General features: G+C 52.6%; 4 protein-coding genes across 4 annotated transcripts; 1 reads left to right on the top strand and 3 right to left on the bottom strand.

The window, feature by feature from the left end:
* Window positions 1-1,223: 1,223 nt before the first annotated feature.
* N7539_000019 (phosphoribosylformylglycinamidine synthase) lies at window positions 1,224-5,306 on the top strand (the record flags this gene model as incomplete). Its single annotated transcript, XM_056929623.1, has 1 exon — window positions 1,224-5,306. The coding sequence occupies one exon, from the start codon at window positions 1,224-1,226 to the stop codon at window positions 5,304-5,306; it is 4,083 nt and encodes a 1,360-aa protein (XP_056793916.1).
* A 1,040-nt stretch (window positions 5,307-6,346) lies between these two features.
* N7539_000020 (RNA dependent RNA polymerase) lies at window positions 6,347-10,318 on the bottom strand (the record flags this gene model as incomplete). Its single annotated transcript, XM_056929624.1, has 1 exon — window positions 6,347-10,318. The coding sequence occupies one exon, from the start codon at window positions 10,316-10,318 to the stop codon at window positions 6,347-6,349; it is 3,972 nt and encodes a 1,323-aa protein (XP_056793917.1).
* Window positions 10,319-11,452: 1,134 nt separating this feature from the next.
* On the bottom strand, window positions 11,453-13,346 carry N7539_000021 (Amino acid/polyamine transporter I; the record flags this gene model as incomplete). Its single annotated transcript, XM_056929625.1, has 4 exons — window positions 11,453-12,692; window positions 12,755-12,915; window positions 12,986-12,992; window positions 13,045-13,346. The coding sequence occupies 4 exons, from the start codon at window positions 13,344-13,346 to the stop codon at window positions 11,453-11,455; spliced, it is 1,710 nt and encodes a 569-aa protein (XP_056793918.1).
* A 717-nt stretch (window positions 13,347-14,063) lies between these two features.
* N7539_000022 (aromatic alcohol reductase) lies at window positions 14,064-15,627 on the bottom strand (the record flags this gene model as incomplete). Its single annotated transcript, XM_056929626.1, has 4 exons — window positions 14,064-14,441; window positions 14,544-14,870; window positions 15,042-15,326; window positions 15,541-15,627. 4 exons carry the CDS (start codon window positions 15,625-15,627, stop codon window positions 14,064-14,066), a joined length of 1,077 nt encoding a protein of 358 aa, XP_056793919.1.
* Window positions 15,628-19,583: the final 3,956 nt, after the last annotated feature.

Here is a 19,583-nt window from a genome sequence, read left to right on the forward strand (position 1 = left end):
ACCATGCACCTTAAAACTTTTACTCGATCAGGAAAGGCAGTACGGCCCTGCTATCTCAGCGCCCGTGATACGACAAGGCAGAATTTGCTACAAGATCTGCCGAGAAATAGCCGCCGTCAAAATCAATGATGAGAGGCAGATTGAGATCCGACAGATCTCGGAAGTTTGAAGATTACGGTTTTTCCTCGCACACAAGAAGCGCTATCCGTATGGCATCGATGGATCTCTCACTCCACAGTAGTCGATCTAGACCGTATGCATGTATCACAACTCAAGGGAACCCTACTGGAGGCGTTGTCCTGGGAGCGAGCACTGATGCTTTCTCGTTCAACCTGGACACAAGAGTGGCAAGACAGTTTTGTTCTTGGCGAATACACAGTACGTATGTAGGTAGTAGGTAACTTATAACTTACTCTTAGTAGTCTACTATCTACTAGTTACTGTTAGTAACTAGTAGTCACAACTTCAGGTTTGCGCCTTACCTAATGCGCTTCCCTACCTATTAACCCTACCTTAGTGTAAGCATCCTCGGGGTACTGTAGACTCTCTCGTTGGAAAAGGTTCGGGCAATGACGTATGTATCGCATGATCAATGCGCATTCGGTTCATGTCATACTTGTCAATAATGATAAGTCCTGTGTTTCAAAGCACTGGCTTTTGATGCACGGGAAACAGTAACCTTTATTGAGGCGGCTCAATTATCGCGCAGGTGCATCTCCACCAAAGCGCGGCTGAATTACCACAATCGGAAATCAAGACGGATTTTGATGGGTGGGCCTTGATGGATGTATGTTGCTCATTTGTTGCTCTCAGTGAACATAATACTGTGCCAATCGTTTAGATCTAAAATTGATTCTGAAAACTTCCGAGTATGGCAACGTCTTGCCCTTTCTTTCTTCATTGAATGATACTGACTATGCCTTGCATTATTCTCTTGTTGCCCTGCAATCCTCACTCGTGGATGGATGATCTTCGCGGTGAACCTTGACTGCCGAAGCCGCTACACAATCACCACGTGACTGGCGATAAGTCTCAGTGCAATGGCTGCGGGCGGGGCAAATCAGTTTTTTTTTCCCGGATAGAAGCTGAGGAGTCATCGCGGGGAATCCACCTCATTCTTTGCTCAAGTTCTCTACTTGAGCGGCATTGTAGCCCTTCTCTTCCTTCATTGAAAGGGAAGCTTGGCGTCTATTGATTCGGTTCTATCCTGCTGGTCTTGCACAATGACTGCTACGGACTCTTATCTTGCCATTCCAGGCTCAGTGGCGTTCTCGCGCTCGCGCGGGAAAGCCATTGCGGAGAGCCTAGAGGTTGCGGATGTCCGCGCGCAATGGATTCATTACGTCCACACTTCGACACCACTGGACCAATCTCAGCGTGCCATTCTCGAGCAATTGCTCAAATATGGCGATATTTCCGACATTTCGCCCGACTTCACCACCGAACAGGGCCAATCTGACACCTACTACGTCTTCCCACGAACCGGAACTATTTCTCCGTGGAGTTCCCAGGCCACAGGCATTGCTCAAGTGTGCGGCCTGCGCCAGTCCGTCAAGCGTATCGAGCGGGGTATGAAGGTTTCCTGCCTCCGAAAGCATGGTCAAGACTATAAGGAAGGATATCTGGACATTCTCCACGATCGCATGACTCAGTCCATCGGCAACGAGGAGCCTGATCTCAAGCTCATGTTCTCGGAGCATGAGCCTCTACCTCTCAAGACCATTGCACTTCGCAATGAAAATAAGTCCCCCAAACAGGTTCTCCAAGAGGCCAACAAGGAGCTCGGTCTTGCCTTGGATGAATCAGAAATTGATTATTTGGCGGAGGCCTACGGTCCCAACGGCGCTATTGCTCGTGACCCGACCGATGTCGAGTTGTTCATGTTTGCTCAGGTCAATTCCGAGCACTGTCGCCACAAGCAGTTCAACGCTTCATGGGTAATTGATGGCAAGCCGATGCCCAACAGCTTGTTTGCCATGATTCGAAACACCCACAAGAAGAACCCGGAATATACTGTCAGTGCGTACAGTGATAATGCTGCAGTACTGGAAGGCGGCCCTGCCGCTTTCTGGGCTCCTGACCCCACCACTGGCGAGTGGACTCACACCAAGGAAGTCGTTCACTTCCTCGCCAAGGTCGAGACTCATAACCACCCTACCGCTGTTTCGCCCTATCCCGGCGCTGCAACTGGATCCGGTGGTGAAATCCGCGATGAAGGTGCAGTGGGCCGAGGGTCTCGCCCCAAGGCTGGTCTTTCTGGCTACTGTGTGTCTGATCTCTTGATTCCTGGGCTGCGCCAACCCTGGGAGCTCGACGTTGGCAAGCCGAACCACATCGCAAGCAGTCTGGACATCATGCTGGAAGCACCTATTGGCAGTGCCGCTTACAATAACGAATTTGGTCGCCCTTGCACAGGCGGCTATTTCCGTACTTTACTCACGGAAATTGACGTCGGTAATGGCGAGAAGGAAATCCGTGGATACCACAAGCCAATCATGATCGCTGGAGGTGTCGGTACTGTTCGTCCTCAGCACGCCTTGAAGAACCCCGATGTCGTCAAGCCTGGCTCGTACCTGGTCGTGCTGGGTGGTCCGGCCATGCTGATTGGGCTCGGCGGTGGTGCTGCGTCCAGTATCACATCTGGTGAAGGATCAGCCGACCTCGACTTTGCTAGTGTTCAGAGAGGCAACGCCGAGGTTCAGCGTCGTGCTCAAGAGGTCATCAATGCCTGTGTCGCCATGGGCAACGACAACCCTATCAAGTTCATTCACGATGTTGGTGCCGGTGGCCTTTCCAACGCCCTACCCGAATTGATTCATGATTCCGGCCTAGGCGCCACTTTTGAATTGCGGGAAGTCGACAGCGCCGACCGCAGCATGAGCCCCATGCAGATTTGGTGCTGCGAAGCTCAGGAGCGATACGTTCTCGCTGTTGGCGAGGAAAGTATTAATAAATTTACAGCCATTGCACAGCGCGAGCGTTGTGGCTTCTCCGTCGTTGGCCGCGGAGGTGGTACCTCCGAGGAAGACAAGCGTCTTATCCTTCTCGACCGCGAGTCCAAGGATTATCCCGCTCCCATTGATCTCCCTCTGTCGGTGCTGTTCGGCAAGCCCCCGCGCATGACGCGGACCGTTGACTCGCGCAAGCTGACTCTTCCCGCTATTGACTCCAGCCTGACTAAGTACCTTCCCTCACTTACCTCAAAAGCTGAGCTGGTCAACGAGGCTGTGAACCGCGTTCTTTCCCTTCCTGCAGTTGGCTCAAAGTCTTTCCTCATCACTATCGGCGATCGTACCGTCGGTGGTCTGACTGCCCGTGATCAAATGGTTGGAAAGTGGCAGACACCAGTTTCGGACGTATCGGTGACAGCAACTTCGCTGCTGCAGGGTGTCAGAACTGGTGAAGCGATGGCGATGGGAGAGAAGCCACTTTTGGCTTTGATCTCACCCGGTGCTTCTGCGCGAATGGCTGTCGCCGAGTCCTTGATGAATATCGCCGCCTCTGACCTGGTAGACCGCCTAAGCCATGTGAAGCTTTCCGCCAATTGGATGTCAGCCAGCAGCCACCCTGGTGAGGGCGCTGCAATCTACGAGGCTGTCGAGGCCATTGGTCTTGACCTGTGTCCCAAGCTCGGCATCAGCATCCCCGTGGGCAAGGACTCCATGTCCATGAAGATGAAGTGGAAGGACGATGCTACCAAGGAGGCCAAGGAAGTGACTGCACCCATGTCCTGTGTGATTTCAGCTTTCGCCCCCGTTGGTGATTACCGCAAGACCTGGACGCCGGCTCTGCGTAGCCTGGAGGATGTGGGCGAATCTGTTCTGATGTTCGTCGATCTTTCATTCGGCCGCAAGACTCTTGGCGGGTCTGCGCTTGCTCAGGTCTTCAACGAGGTTGGAACCGAATGCCCCGATGTTCGCGATGTTGATATTTTCCGCGACTTCTTTGACGCAACTCAACAGCTGCAAGAGGCTGGAATTGTTCTGGCTTATCACGACCGTTCTGACGGAGGGCTTCTGACCACTCTCGCCGAAATGATGTTTGCTGGTCGCTGTGGTGTCGAGATCATGATCGACAACATTTGCTCATCTTTCAATACTCAGGACGTGATCGAGTGCCTCTTCAATGAAGAGCTTGGTGCAGTTTTCCAGGTCCGCAAGGAGCACGAGATCCAGTTCCGTTCTTGTTTCGCAACCTGCGGACCTCCTGCGGGACTGATTCACAAGATCGGACGCGTTTCTGAGAAGCAAAAGCAGAATTTGACCATTTATCACAAGGCCTCGCTGATCTACCGCAACACTCGCGCCAATCTGCAGCAGACTTGGTCGAAGACCTCCTACCACATGCAGAAGATGCGTGACAACCCCGAGTGTGCCGAGCAAGAGTATGAGAACATCCTTGACGATGCCAACCCGGGTCTGTCGTGGAACCCGACCTTCGATCCCAAGGATCGTTGCCTGCCAGTGATGACCAGTCTGTCGCAGTATTCTCCCTTCTCCAATAAGCCTCGTGTTGCCATTCTGCGCGAGCAAGGTGTGAACTCTCAAGCTGAAATGGCTTTCGCCTTTAACACTGCCGGCTTCTCTGCGGTTGACGTCCACATGACCGATCTCATTTCTGGTCGAGTATCCCTGGCCAGCTTTGCAGGTCTGGCTGCCTGTGGTGGCTTCTCTTACGGTGACGTTCTGGGTGCGGGTCAAGGATGGGCCAAATCCGTCTTGCTGCATGAAAAGACTCGCAAGGAGTTCAAGGCCTTCTTTGAGCGTCCTGATACTTTTGCCCTCGGCGTCTGCAATGGTTGTCAATTCTTGTCGCGAGTCAAGGAGCTCATCCCTGGGGCTGGAAACTGGCCTAGCTTCGAGCGAAACACCAGTGAACAATACGAAGGCCGTGTCACCATGGTTCGGATTTCAGACTCTGATCCTTCTCGTCCTAGCGTGTTCTTCCACGGCATGGAAGGCTCCTCTTTCCCGATTGCCGTCGCTCACGGTGAAGGTCGTGCTTCCTTTTCAGGCACTCCTGGCCAGAGTGCTGCCGACTTTGTCCGTGCTGGTCTCGCGCCGGTTCGCTACGTCGACAATGCCACTCTGAAGCCGACCATGCGTTACCCTTATAACCCCAACGGCAGCCCTGAAGGTATTGCCGGCGTGCGTAGCCCTGACGGCCGTGTGTTGGCTATTATGCCTCACCCTGAACGCACTGTCATGAACGGCATCGCCAGCTATCTGCCCCCGAACGCCGCGGAGTGGGGCGAGATTGGACCTTGGGGCCGCATCTTCTTCAGCGCCAGACGCTGGTTTGGTTAGACAGACTTTTGGTCTGATCTTTTTTAGAATTTTCAAATCTTTTCGTGTCTTCAACGTTCTTTTTCTGTTCCCTCCCATGGCGACTTTCTTTGTTGGACTGGAGTGGTAAGGTTTGGATTAGTGATTGTCAGGCTACACATCACATTTTGCATTGAAAAACATTAACATAAAGAGGGAGCAGATATTACTATTAGCCTTACAATTGGGTAAGATCGATGGGCTTTGTACAAATGCTTGCAAATTTAGCAATTGGCAGCAGATATCAAGATCGCGATCTCTCCATCGTATGGGTGCTTCCACGAGTACTTTCGTGGGCGGAAATTTGCCCACAACAACCGGCTATACCTTTGATGGGTAACCACCAAGTCGTCGGCTTCGCAGCGTAAGCAACCCTATGGAATAGGTATGCGGTCAAGCAACGCTCGGTCATTTCGATGGTTCAATCATCTGTTCAAGTCCCAGTCTTTTGGCTTTCGGTCTCCATCAAGCAACCCACGTAGCTAGAGGTATATGCAGTACAGATCTACAGCAATTTGCAATATCGCATTCTGTTTCGAGTGACTACCTGCGGAGTGTTGGTGTTGTGGAAAGGTCCACGGCCTAAATTGGGCTTTGGAAACTTTCATAAAGACATCATGAACTTCATGTCTGTGTTCTCAAGTGGCCCAAGCGCCCTTCTATGTCTGCAGCTATTTAATTTTGTCGATTTCCGTACCTATCTGGAACCACTTCCAGCCCGCAATTAGATCTCGGGGATGAAAGTCTGACGACAAATGTTTCGGAAAGCGGAGCGAACAGGAATGATAATCTAGACGGGCAGGGTAGGTGGCAAGCAAGGGAATTGGTCAATATATCAAGAGGAGGGACTTGAATCGAAGGGTCGAGGAAACTTCATTTCGCAGAAGGGGTATCATTCGCAAAATTGACTGCTGCGCTGTTTAGTATCTACTATCTAGTATGTATGCACCGGCACGAATACACCATGTACAGTGCTGACTCCTGAGAGAACCTGGATGCTTATCACGTTGGAGAATCTCACCTCACTCCACGGACATGCCGTCATCCAAGGCGTCATAGAAGCGCGCATCTTGATTCCACAGGACCGCTTCCGCAATCGCATCCTCCCCTTCATACTGACTATCCTCCGTCTCCTCGACCCCTTGCGAGAAAAGCTCCCCTGCCAGAAGCCTCGTCGCCATCTTCTGGTTAATCCGCAGACAAGCAACCATCTCATTGGTGATTGTGCGAAACGAACCCGTGGAAACGGCCTTCAACTGACAGAGGGCATCGCCAAAAGCATGGAACGGGAAGAGCGAATTGCGAGATTGGTGATAGCAGCGTGATGCAAGGAGACTGCGCCATTCGTGAGGACTGTTGCGCCAGGTATGCGCCAGCGGGTGAGATCCGATCTCGGGGGGAGCGAGAGCTCGCGCAGCATCGGCGGTCTTACGAAGGCGGGTGGTGTAGGACTCGTTGTTCTTGAGCTCGATCCATTTCTTGCGTAACGTTTCGATGGATTGAGAGACTTGGTGGAGGATGTGGTCAAGTTCGCCGTGGCCGCCGGATTCCTGGTCGATTTTGGCCGCGGTTTGCGCTTCCGTCCATGGACGGGTGAGGTCCTTGTCGGGATTGTGAAGGGACTCGGTCTCGGGAAACCTGCGCTCTAGTTCGGTGAGTATATCGCGGCGCTCTTTCACCACGACGTGGAATTTGAGATAGTCGATGATATTGGTCATTTTGGGCTTTTGGTCCTGGTTGCGATAGGCAGGGGGTGCGCGGCCGCCGGGACTGATCTTTTGCCGAAGGGCTTGCCAGGCAGGTTCGGAGAGATGGACGCCGCCTTTGCGACCGTCGACTAGATGACCCAAGAGACAGGCGAGTTCCTTGGCCTCGGGACAGTCGAGGGACTTGTGATACGCGATCCGTTCGTGCTCGAGGGTACATCGTCCGAGATTCGACACTGTCAGGTTGAATTCAAAGGCGCCTTGTAGAAAGTCGTCTGTGGAATGAACTTGGGACATGGGTTTGGAATATCTTGTCAGACCAAAATGCTCGACCGGCAAGGATTCAGTCGGCTTGGGAGAGTTTCGAAACTCTTCCACGATGCGTGGATCCCAGCAAATCCAGGGTGTATCACCGTCGTAATCGCCTCCCGAGAGCATATCCGCGAGGGGCTGGCAGCCTGTCGTGGGAAAGACAATCACGTCTTTGAAGTGTCGTAATTCACTCTTCCACACTGCACGGCGACGCTGAATATCAGACGGAAGGTGAGCTGGGAGTCGGCCAACGAGGACATCCATTCCTTCCAATAGATTGTCCTCGAAATTGCCATTGGGATCTTTCCAATTTTTGGAGAAGCCGAAATGAACCTCGTCTTCCTCCAGCACACCATATGGATCGGCAATGCAAAAGGCATAAGTTGAGAGAGGAACCTGAATATGAAGATCCTCGATGTAGTGGTTTAGAAGCTCATTCAGAAAATACCGAATTCTCTTGCGAAGCGGGTGGAAACTCTGCGGGGAAAATCCCGCCTCGCAAAGATGCATAATGAATTCAGCATCATTGGCCACCCATTGATCCAGTTGGCGACTCCTGTTGGCAAGATTGGCCCCGGAAGGTTTAAGCTCCTGCAGGAGCGCACGACAAGCGACGTTGCTGTTTCGCTCGAGAACCTCGGCGAGCTTTTCAAAAGGATCGCGAATGCTGTTCCGAGTCAATTCGGCAATGTAGTCGCGACAACTGGACCCATGGGCTAGAATGATCAAGAGCTGGATGTTCAGGTTGACCGGATTGAGCGGTTTTGACCACTTGACAACTTCGAATATGAGTTTTTCCGGATCGAAATCCTCGTCCCAGTCTTGTGGGTGCGGGTAGATCTTTAGTTGAGTGTCTGATATTTGAATCCAAATATGGTTTGCGCACCCGGTATCATCTTGACAAAAGCTTTGAATCGAGGATTGATATCGGTCCACCATCCACAAGCCCTTGGCGCCGGCAATACGACCCTGGAAAGCGCTCGGCGTAGGCCCAGTAATACCAAGCTTATCGCAAATAGCATTTGCTAAGCCCCTCGACATCAGCGCGCATCCATCATTCATTTGAAGTTCTCGAGAAGGATCGTCCCTCAAGCGAACCACTTGGGAAGGCCGAAGAGCCACAGACGCATAGGTTTTCGACAACCCGAGAGAAAGACGCTGGAAAAGCTTGCAGTTACTCTGATTTCCGTTCTCCGCTGTGGGCATATGCCACTCGAGTAGATCTTCCACACTCATCGGAGTATGCGCATCGCTCATCTGATTCGGAGGTGCGACTCCATGCGGCATGCACCGCGGACTGGGGAGAAAATCAGTGCCGTCTATAGCAAAGAGTTCGATATGAAAGTAAGGGTCTTTTCGCTCTTTTGACTTCCCCTTTCCCTGCTCCACGAAAAAGGGCCGCCATGTCCTTCCGAGACACTGGTGGTCATGCCGCGTGAGCCAGTAAGCGATACTCTCCCGAAGGACGGATGGGTGATCCAAGAACCGAAGATGCTTCGGTGGACGAGCCGGAGCCGGTAACGTGAGGGTCATGAATCGATCTGAGCCGAACCTTCTGTGGAAACGGCAGGTCTTGTCTGTCTTCAAAGGCATCAGATTCAATTTCAGAATGCCGGGCTCGGCCGGGGAGCACCATTCCAGTTTCCCGGACATGATCACCACTTCTGAGGCCTTCTCGGTCTTGAAGGTGCCCACAGCCGCGTCCCATGCTTTCGCAGGTGATCGCTCTGGTACATCACGTCCACAGCGCTGGCTATGGCTGGTTCGGATCCAGTTCCAGAATGAATCCTGAGACGCAAATGGGACCTGATCGGTCATGTAGATCTTGGAGAGAGGGACATCCCAGGCGCGTCCAATGCGCTCCAGCTCGTATCGAAATCGCAAAGGGATCTTTTCACTGAGAGTCTGTCTGTACGAGAAAGGTCCGTATTCCCGTAGACTGTCGACGAGCTTGTTGAAAATGAGGCCTCTTTCATCTACTTCGGTCCCATCCGTCATTCGTTGGTCGGGCATTTCCACACCCATGGATCGCTCCATCCAGTCAACCACCGAATCGGTGTATGTTGTTTGTGTCGTGTAGAGCTCAGTGACATCCGTCGTGGTGGTATCGAAAGACCGGTCAAGGCGAGAAGTGAAAACCGATGAGGCCGTGGTTGTCGTCGTCGTCATAAAACTCGTTGTCAAGTCTTCCGGTGCGGCGGCAGAGGTGACTTGCTCGTCGCTCTTCATCGGATCCCCACGAGGCGCCGACTGAGCAGCCGTCAATCGCTCCACAAAGCTAGAAGGTGGTCTCATCGCGGTCCATTCTCCCCTGATGTCTTCTCCTTCAGGAAGGTCTTCGTCACTCGCGTCATCACGAAACGTCAGTCCTAATCTCGCCAAATCCAGACCAGGCGATCGCACAGGTCCCGGAGTAGCTTTTGTGGGCGAATTCGGCGCCGTGTGGAACTCGTCATCTCCATCATCGCCCGCTGTCAGGGTCTGTATCAAGCGTCGCTTCTTGGGCGACACAGACTGATCGGACCGATCTGTGCAACTCTCCGACGCACGTTTCTCTCTTACAGTCCCGCCCTCGAGCAGCCAGATCTCATCCTCAATCAACTCGAGCAAATACTGCAGCCGTTTCTCCCTTTCGGCATCATCCAAAAGCAGGGACTCTTCACTGCATTGACGTCTAAACCGAGCATACGGCGCCGCAGACCCGGGCCTCGTCGGTCTTTCTCGACCTTCAAGCCACTCCGCGAAACCGTGGACTAAACGTTCGAGTTCCGCCCGGCTCTGGTAGAATAGTCTCTTTGTGCCCTTGTAGACCCGCCATCTGAGCGAGTTTTGCGCGGCCAGTGCCAAGGGGGAGGATAGTTTGGGATTGGGGATCTCCAGACCATACACACGGTTCAGATGATCGATGAAGTTGCCCACACTTGGACGGGAGTATTGCGGGGTGATTGGCATTTCCTCTCGGTTGCGCCCCAACATGGACGCAGAGACGGACAAGATGTGTGTTTGTTGTCTGGGTGTCTGTGTCTGCGCCCTGCGTCGGTGTAACTTGTACAACCTATCCCCTTGAGGACACAGAACTGCCGCGCAATGGGCGAGTCAATCGACCGGAACAGATTTTCCAGGAACCGTGAAAGATCTCTCCTAGTCAGCCAGTGTTCAATCTAATAAAAGAAAGCCGAAGTGGTCTCCCAGACAGACTACAGTGTGCACGTCAACATTGCCCTGGGGTTGCACGAGGACGAAAGCGTCTGTTCAAGGTGGGGGACCACAACAAATATTTACTTTCGGAGCTCAGGCGTCTAAACTTGGACTTGAGACTAGAAGACGGGCGTCGCAGATGTCTCCCCATGACAGCCCGTTGATAAGTTGCCCGCTCGAATGTCAAAGTGGAGACAGCAAACAATCGTGAGCGTTGGCGGCAAAAAAGCAAAGAGAGATGCTCCGACGCTCGAGACTACTCAGGACTCACTGGCCCCCTTTGAATATGCCCCGCATGCAGGGGGGGGGGGGGGTGGTTCTCTCTCGGCCTGGTCGAAGGGATTAAAAAGTGCTCCGGTCGAATGATCCTTCATCAACTTCGCAGTTGGCGCATGCAAAGGTACTGCGCTTCAGCCGATGAACTTGACGATGGCTGGGATAAGCGCCCGCAGCATATCCACCTGGCGTGGATTGACGCCTTCAGATAGGGCACGCAAGACAAAGAAATGAGCAACTACACACTACACACTACACGGGCCACAGTGACACGCACTTGACAAAAGCCACACGGAGAAAGATGTTATCCTATTTAGTACAAGGCAAACATCTGCGATAAGTTAGGTGTCTTCCAGATCGTCTCGTTCCCTGCCTGTCCCATCGAGAAGTACAGTGTTTCATGCTGTGACCAGGGCCCTACATTCGCTGTCAATTCCAAAGTGTTGAGGGTGAACACGACTTCATCCACGAATCAAGACAACTTAACAGACATAAGCGTGTTGTGGCTGAAAATCTGCAAAGCTACCGTATGCTAGAAGTAAAAAATACAAACTTTGAACTCCTGTCCGCTTGGCTATGAGCCTTCCAGTCACGCTCCACAAACTGTCCGTCCATCATAACGATGCCATGTGCGCCTTAGGCGAGGGGCTGTAGTTCATTTTCGGGTGTGGTCGGAATCTGTCTATCGGACCAAAAATCAGCGTCCCTGGGGTTAATATGCTTGCTCTGAAGTATAATGCGATGACCGAGATACAGAGTCACATAGACAGGAATCCCGACATATGAGGCCAGGAACTTGGTCACGTCAAAGTGAATCTTATGATCACGAATCGGAAGCGAATTGAAGATCATGGTCGACGAGATAAAGACGCAGAGCGCCAAGGCCAGCCATGTGCCTGCAAGTCCAAACCGTGCCCGGAACACAAGTATGCGGTCGGGGATACCCTGTACCTTCCGCGCACGCACAAAGCAGATGTGAGTGATGAGGATCGAGATCCAGGTCAAAAGACCGAGCATCGTGACAAGATCAACCAGGTACCCGAACACGACACTTGAATCACTAGAAACATTGACGTAGGCCCAGCTAGCGACCATGACCGAAACAGCCAGTGCGTAGACCGGCACGCCATTCCGATTGACTCGGGACAAGACCATCGGAGCTCGCTTGCGAAGCGCCAGGTCGGACAGTGCCGCGGTAGCCAGGAAGAGATCGTACGCTGCAATCGACAAGACGAAAAGCAGTAAGCATCCATTCAGTATATGAGGAAGGACAGCAATTCCTGCGACGATCAACGCGGCCACGAATGGAGACGCGGCCAGTTTCCCCGCAGTGCTTCGGAAAACAAATGAGCTCACGGTGCGGTAAGGCAGAATCAACCCCAGAAGAGTGATCCCGACAAGGTGAAAAACAACGATGCGGTAAAAGGTATATTTGATAGCCCGATTCATGGCCTGGGGAACATTCGGGGAGCGAGCCAATATACCAGATCGTTCGCTGCCAATGTACGCAAAGGTGGCGGACGACAAAGCTCCACAAGTCCGGAAGAAGACTCCGATCCCATCTTTGGATCGCACAGCGACCCCTGGTTGAAATCGATATTGAAAGCCCATAGTGCGATGGTTGGGTCGCACCCCGAGCACGAGCACCAAAGACAGGATCATCAGACCGCTCATCACAATGAGTTTGATTGTTGACACGTAAAATTCGATTTTGCTTGGCAGGGTGTGCCGGATATAGTTGATAGCCGTGATTAGGACGAGAAAAATGGTGATCCATATGCCAGGATTGATGTCGTGGGGACTCAGCCAAAGGGCCATCACAAGTGTGGCAGCCGTCAACTGATTCGCAGTGATGACAGCATATTTCATCCAATATCTGGAACAGTGTATGAGCGAATGCACACCTCCTTCATGGTACTACATCGACAGTCCACTTACATCCAACCGAGAGCGAAGCCGAGCGCTGGGTCACAAAATCGAAATGCCTGGTCCGCTACGGTCGATGGTTGTGGTATCCACGCGGCGACTTCACCGAGGGCAGAAAGGACAAGATAAACGGTGAACCCGACCAATGCGTATGAAACCATGATTGCCGTAGGCTAAGTTGGACATTGTCAGCGAGACGCCGTCATCGAACACATTTTGTTAGATCAAGAGTGTTGGACTCACTCCGCCCCTAAGGAGAAGATCAGTAATTGCAGCATAGACGCAGTCGAAAGAAGGCCTACACTGCCAAAGTCCGTCCACTGCCAATCATCAAGCCCGTTCCGATTGCAGATCCCATGCCTGTATGCCCATACTGAGCCCAATTTTTTTTGAGGACAGTTGCAAGCATTGCGCACTTACTGATGACACCCGCCTTCCATGGAGACAGTGAACCGTAGATCCTGGCGAAACCTTCGCGCTTCTCATCGGGTTGTTCCTGCTGATGAACCGAGTTCAATTCTGCATGGCTACCGGCCACTTCTCTGGGAGCTGCGTGCTCCTGCGAAGAATGATGGCGTCGCCTCGCGTGCTGGGCGGGATCCATTATGCTCGGTCTGCTTCGAGTCGGTCAGCAATGCAGAAAAAGCACAAGTCAAGAGTTGGTGGTTGGTTTGTCAACCGATTCAAATGAGAGGGAGAGAGCGGAGCGGAGGTCTTAGTATGCTCGCGGAAGGAGCGGCGGATCATACGGAAGGTGCCGACTCGTGGTGCGACTCCAAAAGCAAGTGGAGAGAATCAATCGATATTTCTTCTTGTCTTCTATATGCAGATGTGGGGGTGGGGGGACTCCGCTCCGTAGAGACGGGCCAAGCTCAAGTTGCGTGAAACAATGCGTGTAAAATGAAATAACGGCCAATAAAATAGATCATTTCCGGACAAGTGCCAGCAGCTTCAAAACCACAGCTCGCGCGAGGCTGGGCGGTCTACCGTTGAACTCGAGGGAGAGTGATTCATGTCCGTGCCAAATCATCAGTTCAGGTCCAAGAGGGGTTGATGGACCACGATGCTCAAGGGTCGCCGGCCTGATAGCGAATCCAAACGCCGAAGAATGAACACCAACAGGGAGCCAGCCCCTTATCCCGACTCTGTTCCTCTCGATTGTCGGGCTCGTAGTGGTAGGGAAAATGCCTCGTGGAAAAAGTTTCAAGTCGTTAAAGCAGTGGGAAAAAAATAAAAATAAAGATAAGGTGCAAGAACCGAATTCGAAGTCTCCGTAGAGAAATAACGTGCAAATTCATTCTTCCCAGTGGTGGAGTTGAGATTAGCGTGACATGAGCGAGTCGCTGGATTCGGTGCGAGGAAAGATGCGAGCGTAAAGGGAATCGCTGGACTCGGTTCGAGGGAAGTGGCGCTGATGCTTGCGAGAGACAATGCGATCCGTGTAGACACCCTTGGCGGTTCCGCGCACAACCGACTCCAGATATTGACGGAAGTCGCATGGCTTGAAATCGGGGTAGAGCTCCGGAGTCAGATAGTAGCCGAGGTAGCGAGCGTACTCGGGATCATTGTCGCCGCGAATACCCCAGGAGTATTGATACTCGGCCAGGTAACGAGGAACAAACTTGATCGGGTCGAATGGGTACGTCTCGCTTGCCTGTCGGGCCGCGAGGACACGGCTACAGATGGTTTCTTCGGAGACCTGTAGGTTGGCGAAAGGTCATGTCAGTACTCGCATGTAAAGCATGCAGAGAATGGAAAACAGAAAAGGACCAATGACGGATCGAGACGAGGCATCACGTACATAATTGCGATCGATTTTCTCCTCGCTGACTTCCTCCATCAGATTGTAGATCTCATTTTGAGTCGAGACCTGGTTGTAGGCGAGAATCTTCTTGTTCAGAGTGCGAGGGTCCTTGATGATAAGAGCCATGTAATGGCCAATATCGCGCAGGTCGGTCAACGCGGTGGGTTTATTGCCATTGCCGATGATCTCATCGTTACCAGAGGTCATAGCATAGTCAACGCGGCCGGAGGGCAGACGCGGGTAGGAGAGCTGATACCACCAGCCGACATCCACGATTGTGTAAGGAAGCCACAGCTGGCGAATCTGGTTGTAGACAATTTCTTTCTGCGAGAACCAAAAAAATCGTGATTAGCCGGGCGCCCCAGAGAGATACTGGTGGACTGGTCGAAAACGACATCGAGGAGATACGAAAAGGAAAACCACCGGGAGAAAAAAAAAAAAAAAAAAAGAAAGAAAAAGAAAAAAAAGGAAGAAGCAGGAGAAGTAGACACATACCTCATCGCGCAGCCACATGACTCCACCCGGCGGAGCGACAGTAATGAAACCACAGGGAATGAACCGCTTCACGCCACACTTCTTTGCAGCTTTTGCAAGGGGAATCTGATCCTGCTGCTCGGCGGGGCCGACGCAGCTAATGACGACATCGATTTCGGCGAGTAACTCAATCAGCTGCTCTTCGGGCTGCTTCAGGTCACCTTTGCGGATGTGAATGCCTCGTTCTTGCAATTTGATGACGGCGGGCTTGTGTACGGAAGCGGGACGGACAAGGGCGTGAACTTCCTGTGATGCGAATGAAGAGTCCACGTTTAGTTCCGGTCGAGCCAACTTTCACCGAAGACATCCATCAACGGCGACAAGCGAGGGAATGAAACGAAAGGCGGGGAGGTGAGGGAGGGACCGAGTGGATGAGAGGAAGATGGATCAAGGTGAGAGAAGGGTCCATGGAAAGACAGATGCGGATGAAGGGTCGAGACGAGCATCGGGGAGCACATACGAAGGAGCCATCTTGAACCAGACCGTTGGCGATTGAACCGCCCGTTTCACCAGCGGCGCCCACCAACAGAACTTGAGTCTTTTCCATGCTGGATGGTCGTATCAAAGTGATCGGGAGAGATGAGTGGACTGCGAGTCGAATGGATAGGCAGGGTAGTGTAGCAGACAGCGTGAGGGTTGAAGCGGAATGGAGGGGAGGAGAGTGGAAACGGAAGAAAACAGAGCAGAACGGACAGCGGCTGGGAAGAGAAATAGAGTATTTGAGACCGGGGGGGGGGGGGGACGGATTATTGCAACAGAACCACCGCTGACGACGTTGTAAGTTCCCAATTTCTCACTGTCTCCCGAATCCACCGCTGTCCACCCATGGGCATTGCTACCCACTTTGGCTCTTTCCTGTGGACATGCACGGTGGGTCGTCAGAGTGGATGAGTGTTCCCCCTCGTTTGGAATGGAGGGGATCATAATTTTTCTCCTGGGTGTTCCCGCACTCTCTTTCTCTCGTTGTCTGCCGTCCTTCATCAGTCCTCGTGGAGTAGTACCGTACAGGAGCGTGGTGGACTCGATGACTGGAGTAGATGCACACTCCAGTGGTGCCCGAGTGGAGAGACGACGAACGTCATGGTTCTCGGATTCTCTGATTCTGGGACTTGCACACCCAACCTATTCCCTTTCTTTTCCTTGAGCACAATCACTCTATATGTAAATATATCATACATCTGATCAACGGTCAGTTGTACGGGCCTACAACGGCTCATGCAATTCTCTGCCTTCCAGGTCTCTACGGCTGAGATACTCTTTCGATTAAGGTTCCGGTGGTCTCGAACGGCTTCAGCTCGTTCGGCAAAGCGGTCACCCTGCGACATGAAGTGAAACCTCAATCTCGTACGGGCCGGTGGTTCGGGATAAAGGCCTGAGGTATCTGGCCTTCCATTTTACGTCATCTCCAGTCTGCCAGGAGCCGGGGACAGGGACACTGTTGGAATCCCATGTGTGAGCCGTGAAAGCCCGGAAAGCCTTGACGGAGCAGGTCGACCTCGCGTGAACTGAAGGCCTCCATCAGAGGGCGTTTTGTAGTCTCTGTCTTTGTCGAGGGATCTTGCCTTTTTCCTGCAGAGCAGATGGGATCGACAATTTGCAGGCTTCGTCCAGATCACGGGACCGGACACAAAGAAAACTGCAGTGGCCATGGATGATTCAGTCCCTCGTCAGAACAGTCAGATTGGCAGAGACTGAGAGCGATTTGATTGAACGTCGGGTTCCAAGGATGTGCGGTGAATGAGCTACGGCCTCCGCGAGAGCTTTGATGCCGATAACCCCTGACCGTGGGCCGTGCCGTACAGATGGGCTGCAGACAGGGAGGAATCAGAGGAAGGGTCGACCACAAATTGGAGGGGGGATTACCATCACTACAGTGCTTGGGGCAAGAATCACCGTCACTTATGTTACTCAATAGTCCATACTATTAGTAGTACTCTTACATCGGCGTTGGTGAGATATAATGTATTCGACATTATCAGCTGTCACTGTCAGTACAGTCGTAAGTCCCTAAGTACTCAACTATGTACTGTGCACTTGTGTGGTAGCATCATGTATGTACCTTGGAGATCAGTCACTCCGGCCGATCTGGTGCACATTTACTGAGAGGCCATGACGGTACACAAGTTACTACATGGCAGTACTTCGGTAGTCTCTGACTACCGAAGTCTCCTGCTTGTAATAGTACTGCTGGAGGTACTTGGAGGGCGTATCGTCGATCCCGCCCATAAGACCTCGACCCGACGGATAAGATAACTTCATTCTTCGATCATCGTTGGCGTCAAGGGCACCAAGGCACCAAGGCACAGATAACAACGGATGACAATTCAGCCAGAATCGGAGGTCAAGGCGCGCGACCGTCGGAGCAGACTATGAAGTAGTCTCATACTAAGCAGTCTTGGACCCAAAAGCCAAGGACATTCTGCAGTCTGCACTTGTCCACGTCCGAACAACCACCTCTCCCGAGCAAATCCCCGGCGACCAGCAACGGACGGGATCGCGATGCGCGCACGGTTGTGGAAATTGCGCCCACAATGGTTGCCCACTTCGGGTCCCCCATGCGCTCATTGGCGGGTCTCCTGTGAATCAAACCGGAGACATGCTTCTCCCACGGTCAACCGCACTCCGGACGCCCCTCTCTGCCTCGGGGAGAGGAGAGTGGCAGGCCTTGGGGAAGACAGAGAGATGAGAAAATGAAGATTGGAGCCATCTGTCCAGGGGAAGGGGGGGGGGGGGCCTGATGCCCTTTTTCTGTTGCTTGCCTTCTTGTTCTCGGATCACGGCGGGGGTGATAGAGCAGAGAGAAACAACAAGCCAGGCATTCGGGACCTTGACCAAGGACCTCCGATCAACAAATCGAGTGGTCCAAGGACCACCCCCATGTCAACCCAGGTTCAAGGGCCTGCGAACACTGAAGACCAGTTCCACGTCGGAATAACTGCTCTTCTTGGAAGCTCATCAACCTGTTGTCGGCCTTGACATTTACTCGGCAAGGTTGCGCCTCCCGCCACAACCGACAACCGTCTCCGGGGGGCAGACGGGAGATCGATCTCTGGGCGTTCAAGCACGCATCGCATGGCATGGCATGGCATGGTAGCCACCCCCGATGGCTTCAATATAGTGGCGGAGTGGTACTCCATGGTCCATACATGATACAAGTACATGCGTACATTTCACGTACTACTAAACTGAAAATACTCTCAGTCTCTCAATGTCTCAGTAGTCCGTCCTGTGCACTTGTACTCGGTAGTCGGGACTGCACTCTTGAGATCGCAGCCTCACTTTGAGCACGCTTTGCATGTTCCGCCCACAAACAGTCGCGAGTTCGGTCCAGTGTCCAGTGTCCACAGGTTGTACAGTTCCAACTGGTCGTAGGTCCACCGTGCAAGACCACACATCTCTTCAGATCTCCACCTGCTAACCGGATTGCTCATACTCCATCATTTGTCCCGGATTTCCCATCTCCTGCATACCACAACCGCCCCCCCCCCCCCCTCCTATTCCCCTCCTCTGCGCTTCTCTTCCCCCAGAAACCAAAATTCTGAGGTGTTTAGTGGGGTACAATGCAACATGATCGATCTGTGGTGCTTGGTGAGTCGGGTCGTCACTGAACTAGTGGACCAAAGGGTTAGAAGCACGCTGAATGAAGAAAGCAACCCGGCGATCTCAGCAATCGGCCTGTCTTGGAGATGTCATGCTGCAGCAGAGCGAGAAGAAGCACGAGATGGTCAATTCGCCCCGACAGTAGATCTTGACTTTGCAAGACTACTGACTCACTGAGTACCTAGACCTACTATGCCACTATGCCATGCAGGACGCACTGTAGTCAGTGTAGTGCGATTGAGGACGTGCAAAAGAAAGCTCTCTCTGTTCGTTGTCCCGGCATTACGGGCGCGTTGAAAAAAAAAAAAAAAAAAAAAAAAAAGGGATAAGAGCGGCTTATCTCCAGTCTTCTGCTGATAGCATGTGCCCATCCAATGCCCTTGGAAGGCCGTCCTCGATGTTCTTCCGTTCCTCTCATCAAAGTCACATGCAACAATAGATCGCGGGGCTACCTGTCGGGGCTCGGGACTATCGAGTGGCGGCGCATGCTGCAAGAGAGCTGCGGACCAGAGGAGACCAGAGGAAAATCAATGCCTGCAATACCGTGCGTCCAGGTAGGTTAGGCAACATTTTCCAATCGAACCGCCTTTACCTACCAGGCTCTACCCCTTCCAGCTTACGAATCCGGGCATCGTGGTGAGGATCAGTCACCAGGTTCAATGTCTCCATTCCAGGCGAACTGCCACGAGAGTATGTACTATGGATTAACTTGAGGGGTTGAGGATGCCCACACACCTGTCAGCACGACATCCAGCCGGGGAATGCATGATCGGCGTCTGCACGTCTGTGCTCGGTTCATCAGAAGGTGAGACTGAAATTCAGACGGGGAACGTATCTGCAACGTTGCAAAATGCAAGGTGATCTACAGTCGTAATGTAGCACTGTCCAAAGTTGGGAGGACTT

Source organism: Penicillium diatomitis (genome assembly GCF_028827545.1).
Source record: "Penicillium diatomitis strain IBT 30728 chromosome Unknown utg000001l_segment0_segment0, whole genome shotgun sequence".
NCBI classification, from domain to species: Eukaryota; Fungi; Ascomycota; class Eurotiomycetes; order Eurotiales; family Aspergillaceae; genus Penicillium; species Penicillium diatomitis.